This window comes from Enhydra lutris, unplaced genomic scaffold, assembly GCF_002288905.1.
Source record: "Enhydra lutris kenyoni isolate GAN:26980312 unplaced genomic scaffold, ASM228890v2 scaffoldscaffold22, whole genome shotgun sequence".
Classification (NCBI taxonomy): domain Eukaryota; kingdom Metazoa; phylum Chordata; class Mammalia; order Carnivora; family Mustelidae; genus Enhydra; species Enhydra lutris.
Window position 1 is genome coordinate 28,869,555 of NW_019154106.1, and position 10,235 is coordinate 28,879,789.

Sequence of the window (10,235 nt, forward strand, 5' to 3'; positions counted from 1 at the left end):
TGGCCATCTCTCTACCAATGATTTTCAAATCTACATTTCCAGGTAAATTTTCTCATAAGCTCCAGATTCATAAATCTAGATGTTCATTAGACATCTCTACCTTATTATCTTACTAACTTTTCACACTCAGCAGGTTCAAACAACCCATGACATTTTCATCCACACCTGCTACTACTCCTGTTTTCTAGTTGAGTAACATCCACCAGTCACCTCACATACCGAAACTCTGTGAATCAATCTTGACTGTTTTATATCCCATCATTCATCAAGTCTTGTTGATTAGCTTATAAATAATTCATGTATCTATTCGGTTCTTCATCTCTACTGCTATCACCTGGACTATGGCACTAGGACACTCTTCTGATCCATCTCTCTGCCTCATGTTGTCTCCCTTTAATTCAGTATTTTTCAGACTTCTAGGTGCAGCCTATTAGTGGTTCATGTAAATTAGTTTAGTGGGTCTGTGACCAGCATTCTTTAAAAAATGAAATAAAGTAGCATAGAAAACAGAATATAATCTCATTGAGTAGGTATCTGGTGTGCTGTGTTGTAGAACGTTTACTTCTCATAGCAGTTTTTTAATCAATGAAGTTTAAAAAACGTTAATCTATTCTTGTTGCTGCAGCCAGAATGGTCTTTCCAATCAGATCGTGTTTATTACCTTGTCTAAAACCCTTCAGTGACTTCTCATGGTCTTCCTGGAAACCCTCAGCATGCTGTATTTGGCCCTTAATGACCTGGGCATAGCTTACCTCAAGCCTCCCATCTCTCCATTTTCCCAGCAACCTAAGCTCTAGCTGAAAGAAATCCTGAGTAGTTCATGAAGACTATAAACTTGCTGTGTTTAGCATCTGTGTATGTCTTTTGCTTTCCCTGGAGTGCCTCCTATCCTCATCTAGATTATTCTTTTCCTATCTTCCTCCTGGATTGTTTCTTGAGGCTAGGGTCTGTAGGCTGTTCTTTATTGCATCTGAAAGCTTAGTGCAGTGTTTCAATAGCTATGTGCTGAATATAGAGGGAATAAAAGGATTTTGTACTGATCCACTACTTTCAAGATACATAAAAATACCAAATACTCAAAACAGTTTGCTAACCATGACTACCTTGCTTTTAATGAGTGGTTACTTTATTATATATAATGTGTGAGATTATATAATAATGTAGAATGCATATTGAAAACCTCGAAGGGTCTCAGTTTTGTTTAAATATGATAAACTATACAAAATGAGGTTTAAGAGATCTTATTACAAAGAGTAGTATACATTTAGTAAGTCATTTGGCCTTCAAATAGAAATTGCTGAATGGTTGACTTGAAACAGATTGTACTTTTATCAGAAGAATTTGTTCAGATGTCTTATACTATTTAACAATGTTTTTACATTAAAGGTATTTTTTTTCATTTTCCATTAGAATATTTCAGAAGTAAATTCTAAAAACAGTGAAATGTCAGTGGAAAAATCAGAAAACATCATACAGAAATACAATTCTGGGCAAGAAATAAAGAAAGATACTTTGAGTTTTTGTTCAGATACGAACTACAGAGAAAAGGAGAAGAAAGAGGGTCCATTTATAGAAGTCATCGTAGAAGGTAACCAGCATATTGCTATTTTCTAATTTTAAATACTGAGCTCCCCCTTTCTCCCACAAATAAAGGATCTGTCAAAGTGCTGTGCAAGGCCACCTATGGAATTCAGGGGAGTACCAATTAAAGTCTTTGCTTTGAGGATCCTATACTGTAGTTGAAGAAACTCTTTTTCATTTGTGTATGGTCTTAAGATGGCTTCTTTTGAACTATTCTTTATAGTCAGTATTTTTGGGGAAAATTCTATTTCTGCCTTTCCTTATCACTTACTCCATAGCTTTCTGCGTTCAGTTTTCTGCATTCACTGCTTTGTAGAGTGTGTTCTCTGGGATATGAATAACCTTCTGAGTATCAGACCTAGAGCACTTTTCTTAGTTCAAATGCCTTTCTGTAACCGTTGAAATAATTTACTAAACTTGTGCATCTTGAAAAAGAATTGCTTATAAAGACCACAGACTTATTTTATGAAGGTGTTCAAACCTAGGCTGAACAACCACTTGGTGGAGATGTTGTAGAGAAAATGAATGGACTAAAGTCCTTCAAGTCCTGAATTTTGTATTCTAGGTTATTTTAACTATATGGAAAATTTGAAATCTATGGTTAAAAGCCAGATGAATGAAACGTATTTCTTAAGTATTCTATACATTTGCACAAAAGTATCTCCAAACTTTAAAAGACTTAGAAAGTAATGAATAAAAAGTGGTAATTGTCAGTCTTGAAGAAACAGCTAGCAATTCTGGATCCTCAGGAGTGGTAAAAAGAAAACCACAGGCCCAAAATGGAGTTACTCATGTTAAGAACCCATGTCAGCAAACCAAAACTTAATACCAACCAAACTGCAGCTTCAATCCTCAAAAATGTAACCTTTCATTAGTCAACCTGGAATCTTCTAATCAGCAGTAAGAAATCCATTGACCTCTTTCTTTCTCTGTAGGAGGGCGGCCTTGCCTAAAACAATGTATTCTTTGCTAATAATTTCCTTTGTCTATTCATTCTCTACCTTTAAAAACCTTTTTCTCTGTAGCTCAATGGGGCTCTTTTTTCTTTGTTAGATAGGATGCTGTCTGATTCAATGAATCACTTAATAAAGCCAATTAGATCTTCAGGTTCCTTGGTTAAATATTTGACAGCAGTAATAGAAATTAGAGTCCTACTTGTTAGGATAAATTCATTTTTATTTACTTGGCTGTGTGTTTACACGGCATTGTACTGTATGTTCAAAAGGAAGTGTAACAGACTAGAAAACTAAAAACCATTTCCTAATACCCTCAACTTCCCTCTTTTTAAACCAAAAATACTTTGTGAAATCAAAATTTAATATGAGAAGAGCCAAATATTTAGCATGCTAAATGTTATTATGACCAAGGGAATTCAATATTTGGTAAAATTGGTATCGTAATGTTTGTGTAATGGCCAATGAAATATTTAAGGCTAAATGTTTTTACATAAATAGGTAATACATTATGTCTTATAAAAGCAGGTTTTAGGATATAATATAAAAATTTACTGTGTTCTCTTCATGACAGATTTACAGCTTTTTGAAGAAAGCTCCAAAAATGAAACTGATCCTACTGTATCTCAGGATGAAAATCAGAGTGAAATCTCCGTAAGCAAAAACCTCGGCACGGAAAAAGAACTAATTAGTCAAGCACAAACCTTGAATGTTACTGACTTTAGAAAAGCAGTTACCGCAGAAATAAAAGACAAGGTGGGTTCAGGAAAAGACAATGGATGTACAGAATTTAAATCACCCAAAAATTCTTTTTTAGTGGCAGACAGATCAATAGAAACAGAAAAGATACTCCTAGAAGGAACTGAAGGATTCGATCTTCACAATGCAGATGCCCATCTGGAGGTTGATAATAACAGATCATCTAACAATATCCTAAGTGAGGTGGCTCAGCGTACGAATCAAAAGAAAGAGGTTTCTGAAGACGAACCATTTGAACGGTTCAGATTGCTTCCAGGGATTCAAGAAAATGCCACAGAGAAGGAAATTACAAGTAGTGACCAAACCAAAGCAGATCTGGATTCATCTCTCAATGTAGACAAGAATGCTCTTCAGTGTCAGAAATACAGTTTACAGGAGTCAAGTAATGTTATGTTAGATGATAAACAATGTAAAATAAACCAAATGCAACTGTTGAATAAGAAAAGTGAGTGCAGTGTATTGCCATTTAAACAAACTTCAGTTTTCCAGCAAATCTGTAATGGTACTTCAGAGAGACCTGAACCGACTATTCCCTCTGACAAGGCAACTAACAAGCCCATTTCATCGGCTGCTTTCAGTGAGAATTTGAAAGTACTTCTTAAGAATTCAGATAAAAATGTTAATATTATGCCTATGTTGGTGAAACCCAACTCAAGCCCTGGTGAAAGAACTATGCGGGAAAATCTGAATGAGATGCATACTAGCCAGCTGAAGAGCTGTCTGGGATACTTAGAAAACAGTGCAACCACTTCCCATCTTCAGGCTAAAAATGAGAATATACATACTTCACAAGCTGAAGACATGAAAATTGCTGTTCCTATGCAAACTTCCACAGAAATACAGTTTTCTAATAAACAGAGTCAGATTGATGAGACTCAGATAACTAACGCCACAAAAAATGACCTCTTCCTTTTTGTGAATGTCAATGAAAGACAGCATTCATTGTTAAATAATACAGAGAAAACAGAGTCATTAAATGACATCGTTTCAGGAAAAATTTACAGTGAAGGACAGCTGGAAGAATCATGTTCATTTCACAAAAAGCCATCTGGAGATTTAGTAAACAGAAGTGGAAGGTCAGCCTTTGATCTTTCAACTTCAGATAAAAAAACTGAGAAAATTCCAGTATATGTGAATTTCTTAGACCCCAGTCCTTGGTCAAAAGTAAATCAAACTGAAAGTCAAACACTGAGCACTTCAACTTCTAGCATTCCTTTGTTGAAGGAGAGACCAGTAGGCCCATCAGCGAACAAAAATCTGGTTTCAGTGACACTTTGCAAAAACGATGATGATATCAGGAAGGATATTGGACCAGGTAAGAAAACAATGTTTTTTTTTTTTTTTTAATTTGAATTTCTACTCCTTATTCCTGATAAAGGGGCTATTTATGTTTAAAATGAAACCACTTACATATTTTTTAACCTAAACCTAAGATACTCTGTACATGTATATATGTAAAAGTAGGAAAGGTTTTATTTAAATATGAGTGGATTTCTTTTCACCTAAATCTAAGCCACTAATATCAACATGTACTAAGGTGCAAATGCATACTGGAAATTTAAAAAAATTTCACCAAGCAACTGGAAATAGCAGAAATAATCACAGGTCCAGGTCATTAATTTTAAATTAGCAAGAACTATCTTATTAGAATCTCAGTTGTTGATAAGGCTTCTGCCAGTGGGCATGTTTATTCCTTTTCATTCTATACCGAAAAAACTTCCCTCATTTTCTTCTCCCAATTTTCCCCCTCTTTCCTTGACTTTTCTACTTCTAGCTTCCCTTCACCAGCACCAGAATCCAGCTTTCATTTTACAAACACTGTTGAGGTGTAACATTAATGCATTTCGTATCACTGATATTTGTAACTCAAACACTTTAAACGGAATCCCTTAGTTATGTACCAACATTAAAACATTCAAATATTCAACATTTCTGAGAATAGTGTATTCTAACCACCACATGAATTAAGTGTCCAAGTTTTGCTTTATAAAAATATTCTAGAATAAAAAATAGAGGGAGAGGTAAATGGATGAAATACATAGGACTTAACACTGATGGGTGTTTAAGCAGGGTGATGGTCTAAGTTCATGTTCTATTTTTGTGTATTTGAAATTTTTCCTACCAAAAATATTTAAAAATAGAAATATACTACATATTATGTATAAATGCTGTACAGATATAACTTTAACAACAAACAGCAGTTTGACTATCATGAAAAAAGTTTACTTTGTTAATAGCAATCCTGTAGTGAAAGTTATTGAGGTTGTTAAAGATATTCTTAGATTTTTAAGGGAACTTGGCCGTTGAACAGTGTGATTTTAGACCCATTAAAGAAATGCAGATTACAAGGAAAGCTCTGAACGGCCCTCAGAGCTACCAGATACTTTTAAAAAGAGGCAATTAATAGAACTTTGAAGAGAAAAATTGGGAATTAAAAGCAAAATAAGTATATCAGGTTTACTAGCATAGAGAGGTAATGCCTGGAAAAACGGAAACCACCAAAATACTGTAAAACCTCATCTTACACATTGTAACTTTCCTAATAGAATAAAAATGTGTTAACTTTAGATTCCATTAATTTTGAATCTGTTGAATATGCTGCAGTTAGGCAGGTGCTGTTAAGGCACTGGTCTCATGTTGACTGTTTTCTCACAAGGCTTTTCTTCTGCGTTAAAGCTCAGTGATATAAATAAGGATGGAAGGGGAGATTGAAAATTCTGTAAAAATTCAACTTGTAAAATATCCACTCATAAAAGATACAAGTATCTTTTAACCTTCAAAGCTGACATGTTTCTCTAAATCATTTTTATCTACTTATTAAATTCCAGTGACCCCTACTAGTCAGCCTGTTCGTTGGGCTTCTTACCGTGGCTAGTTTCTTTAAATATATTTTATAAATCTGACTTTTAGCTGATTCAGACTTTTCCCCATCAATCTTAATATGTTTACATCTGTGGCAATGCAATAACCAGGGAAATGAGGGTAACATTTTATGGGAGTTATTTTGTCTTAGAAGATATTTACACCATTTCACTCATTTCATTGTGAAGCCAGCAGGTTTTAGAAAGTAGCAATAAAATTTTGTTTTCTGAAATGAAATGCCTAATGTATATTAAGAGCAAAGTCAGTGAAAACTATAGAATATTCAAAGTAAAAACAAAATAGTTACTTTTTAAATACAAAAGCATAGATAGGATCAGAGAAAAACAAGTTCAGTCCTAAAATGAGTGCCTGGAGAATAAAATTCAGTCATTGCCATTTCCTCTTTGTCAACCAGATACTACCAGCATTAACAGAGTTGCTGACACTTTGAATAACTCAAGTATCCATCCAGATCCCAAGGGAGAGCCCAGTGAAGAGAGGAATGCAACTGCAAAGACTTTTTACGATTCTTCTTTTCCCATAGAACACGTAAGTCAATTAAAAATATTGCCGAGCAGACCTTAGTGAGCTAATTCTACAGATATGTGTAGAACTGTATGCATCTGGATGCTTTAAGACCTAACTGATCTCCAAAATAATATCAAGAGGGCAACATGGCACCATTTTTCACAATTAAGGTTGATGGAAAACAGCAGGAAAAAGTCACAGTGTATAAATCAAATAGATATAACCCAGCCTGTTTTGGGAAGGACAGTGTGAGGTAGTGTATTATGTATGTACTTCTTTTTTTTTAGTCACCTAAATTTAGGAGTAGGGGCATTTGAACATTTAAAATTTTATCTTAATAAACGATGTCTCAAAATAATGCAATCAATTAAGTTCCATTGTTCTTGATCGTGCTTAAGTAATTACGTCATTTTGGTAAAACGACTGCAAAAAAAAATTTAAACTATTTCCATTAGAACACAGTATGCAAAGGGATCAAATACCCTTAATATATGTGATATTTTAAGTATGGATTTATATATATTTTAATCCAAGTATTTGTAGAGATTACATGGCTCCACAAGTCCATTTGTCATATGAAAACCAACTGACCACAGCTGATCAGTTTTTTGGCAAAATTTATAAGCCATTTTTTATCTTAGAGTGCAAAACTTGAGCATGAAAAAGCCTGTACTGTTCAAAATCTTAAAAATAGGCAATTACAGGTGTTAACTGCTAAAAGGTATAACCTAAAAAGTTTAGGAAAGATTACTTACAGAAAAAAACCAACTGCACAGTGGCCGATTTTAAAGTCATTGTATATTTTTTTCAATTTTAGAGGTACACATTAAGTAACTTTCCCTTAGCACCTATAAAACAAAAATTACAGCACTAGCACAGCCTTAACAAATAACAGCTTTTAACAGTGTATTTTATTTTCCTTTTAAAATTAAGTTCATTTAAATTTTAAAATGCAAAGAAGACTGGTAATCTGACTGGGGGAAATTTTAGGCCAAAGAGTAGATCTTTTAAGGCAGAAAGAGGAGGTACAGAGGTAATGAAGTGATTTTTAAAAGGAAGTGACAGTAAAAGAAGGAGCAAAGCGATATGTAGCAACATGTCTGCAACTAGAATTACTGCTGTAGGCTGCAAAACCTCAATTAAGCCCAATATGACAAGTTTTGTTAAGTGTAAACTTTCATCGACACTGCATCTTGTTTCTCCAGCCATACCTGCTCTTGCCCCTCCCACAAGTAGGTAGTTAAGGGGAAAGAAACTAGAGCAGGTATGTGTTAATGTCTTTTTTCTCTCCATCAAGACAAAAAGTCAAGGATTCTGGAAAATTAGTAATCTGAACTTGATATCAAATGCACCAAAATGCATCAAGCATTGTGAGAGACCCCCATTAAATCATACAGACCATCAGTCAGTTTACATCAAAATCGGCAACCTAAATTTAGATTTGATGTATTTCTCTAGATCCATTCTCCATACTGCATGGATGACTTACATTCATTCTGGCCCTGTGAGCTAAATGCATATGCTGGGTACTTACATGCCAGATATTATCAGAAATACACATTTATACACATTTTTATCCAGTATCAGCTACACTACAATAGCAACTAACACTACAATTTTGCAACTAAACAGTGCTAAGAGTGAGGCCACAAAGCTTAAACGACTTGCCCATGGTCTCTGCGAAGTCCTGTGCTGATACTTTGGTTTTTCATCTGTTATTTCATAAAGACACAGGCAGTCAGCTATGAACACAGCATCACCACAAAGATCAGAGGCTAAGAGTTCAAGGGGACTGTGGCTGACTGTAGAATTCTCATGAGCCAAATAGATCCATCCCAAACTAGCAACCCTTAGGGAACTGAGGTTAAATGTAAACTAAGCTCACTGAAAAATTATCACTATATAATCTCACTTTGAAAACGTTATGCATATGCCCTGTTTCCAGTCTAATGGGGAGATTCTAATGTAAGATAATACTCAAAAGATCTGTAAACAAATTATATTCATTATAGCCTAATTTACAATAGTAAGCATTTCCAAGCAACTTCAACATACTACATTATGGAACATGGAATATAATGGAGCCATATTCTTAGACTTTTAAGAGGAAAATACTATTAAATATTTTAAACACAGAACAGAAAATGATATAATTATGATCCAGATTTTGCAAGTATGAATATACACACAGAAGAGACCAGAATATTTACATCAAAATGTTTAATGGTAGTTGAGATTTTAGGTAATATGAATGTAATTCTTACTCTGTTCTTTATTTCTAAAATACATAATAGCCTTTTACCACCAGATTTTGTCTGGAATCAGAAGACCACTGACCCTTTTTTTTCCCCCAGAAATTTTGTGCAATCACTGACAATGGTTTATGAGAAATCTTTAAGACCTTGGAAACAGCCCACAAAGGGAAAAACCAAGATACAAAATTCTACAGAATCATCAAATATGCTTAGAAAAAAAGACTAGAAGCAAGCCGTACCAAAATGTTGACTGGTCTCTCCGGACAGATGACTAGTGATTTTCATTTCTTTATTGGAAGTTTAGATAATAGGGGAAAAAGTATAATTACTATCAGAAAAAAAAAATCTTAAAATGAAAAACTTTTATAATACTGTGTTAAAAAGTAAGTATTACCCAATGCAGTGCTTTGGAAACATGCCAACTTCCAAATACCTCACTGCTTTTTCCATTTTGTCCAACAACGGTGCTCTGAAGGAGGAGAGAAATCAAAGTAAAAGGCAGTTTCTACATGGCAGTCTACCTCTGTTAGCATTTCTTAAGATTTTATTTATTTGACAATAAGAGAGCACAAGCAGGGGGAACAGTAGAGGGAGAGAGACAGATTCCCTGCTGAGCAGAGAGTCCAATCCCAGGACCCCAGAATCATGACCTGAGCTGAAGGCAGACACTTAACCATCTGAGCCACCCACGTGCCCTCCTCCATTAGCATTTTTAATTTTCTCCTGGTTTTGATTAGAAGACACAAAACAGACACATTTGGGAAGGGAAGAGAAATCAAAACAGATTTTGATCTGCAATTGTTTTAAATATCTTTTCTTTCAATGTAAGCTTAAGACTTTTCAGAAAATGTTCATGGCATCCCTGGACTCATTAGGGAACTTAAGGAGCATAGGCATAAGCCTCCAGATTCACATTTTATTGTTTTTTTCATGCCAAATTAAGGTAGTTGTTGAAAATTAGTCAAGAAAAATGCTGGCTTTTTCACATACTAATAATTGCAGAGCTTTATTAAGGACTTTTAAAAAAAAACGAGTAATTTCAATGGTAAGCCAAACAAATCTGGTCTTTCCTAGGTGGAAATAAAGCCCCTGAAATCAGTTCTTCAGGCAACCAAGATTAAAGATCTTACTGATGCAGCAGCACTATCTGCTGGTGAAGATGACTGGCAGAGCCTGGTAACAAATCAAATTAATGAAATCGAAAACTTCCTAAGCTTAGAAAATGGCAACCAACCTAAGAAAAGAAAAGCAGAAGAGATGTTGGAAAAAATGACAGATTAAAAGAATGTTGGTAAAT

The 10,235-nt window shown here is 34.6% G+C and overlaps 1 protein-coding gene across 1 annotated transcript in view; it reads left to right on the plus strand.

Annotated features, from left to right (window-relative positions):
* The window catches only part of LOC111149828 (coiled-coil domain containing 73), a 136,647-nt gene extending 126,419 nt beyond the window's left edge, over positions 1-10,228 (plus strand). The window contains exons 14-17 of the mRNA XM_022507119.1: positions 1,411-1,588; positions 3,109-4,608; positions 6,571-6,704; positions 10,013-10,228. Coding sequence (XP_022362827.1) covers positions 1,411-1,588; positions 3,109-4,608; positions 6,571-6,704; positions 10,013-10,219 — 2,019 coding nt within the window. The 3' untranslated portion in view covers positions 10,220-10,228. The remainder of the gene's footprint in view (positions 1-1,410; positions 1,589-3,108; positions 4,609-6,570; positions 6,705-10,012) is intronic.
* Positions 10,229-10,235: the final 7 nt, after the last annotated feature.